The sequence below is a fragment of the Morone saxatilis genome, unplaced genomic scaffold (genome assembly GCF_004916995.1).
Source record: "Morone saxatilis isolate NCDOM2014 unplaced genomic scaffold, NCSU_SB_2.0 Contig8, whole genome shotgun sequence".
NCBI classification, from domain to species: Eukaryota; Metazoa; Chordata; class Actinopteri; family Moronidae; genus Morone; species Morone saxatilis.
In genome coordinates, this window is record NW_023340257.1 from 27,222,201 (window position 1) to 27,222,558 (window position 358).

Consider the following 358-nt stretch of genomic DNA (forward strand, 5'->3'; position numbering starts at 1 on the left):
CAGGAGATCCTCAACATCGTCAAAGACATAGAGAGCAGCGAAGGTGTGGGCGGCGGCGGCGGGTTGGCCCGGCTGTCCCGGGACCGCGCCCTCTTCTCCGAGGTGCCGGTCACCTCTGAGGTCCACTGCCTGAACGTAGGCCTGAGCCGCATCGCCCTCACCGCCTCGTCCTGCTTCAGCACACTGCGACCACGGCGACGCAAGACCCGAACGCCGGTGCAGGAAAACCCTGATGACGTTCTGTGAGTGGCGGAGGTTAAAGACAGAAGAAGGAGGGACGGTGTGTGAAGACGAGAGACTAACATGGGATCAACTTTTAATCATTTTGATGTTTTGATTTCATGAAAACTGAGTTCAA

General features: G+C 57.3%; 1 protein-coding gene across 1 annotated transcript in view; it reads left to right on the forward strand.

Moving 5' to 3' along the window:
- The window catches only part of LOC118341596 (exocyst complex component 3-like protein 2), a gene marked incomplete in the record, with an annotated part of 10,021 nt that overhangs the window by 8,520 nt on the left and 1,143 nt on the right, over nucleotides 1–358 (forward strand). Inside the window, 1 exon segment of the mRNA XM_035679893.1 lies at nucleotides 1–358. Within this exon segment, the coding sequence (XP_035535786.1) occupies nucleotides 1–246 (246 nt within the window).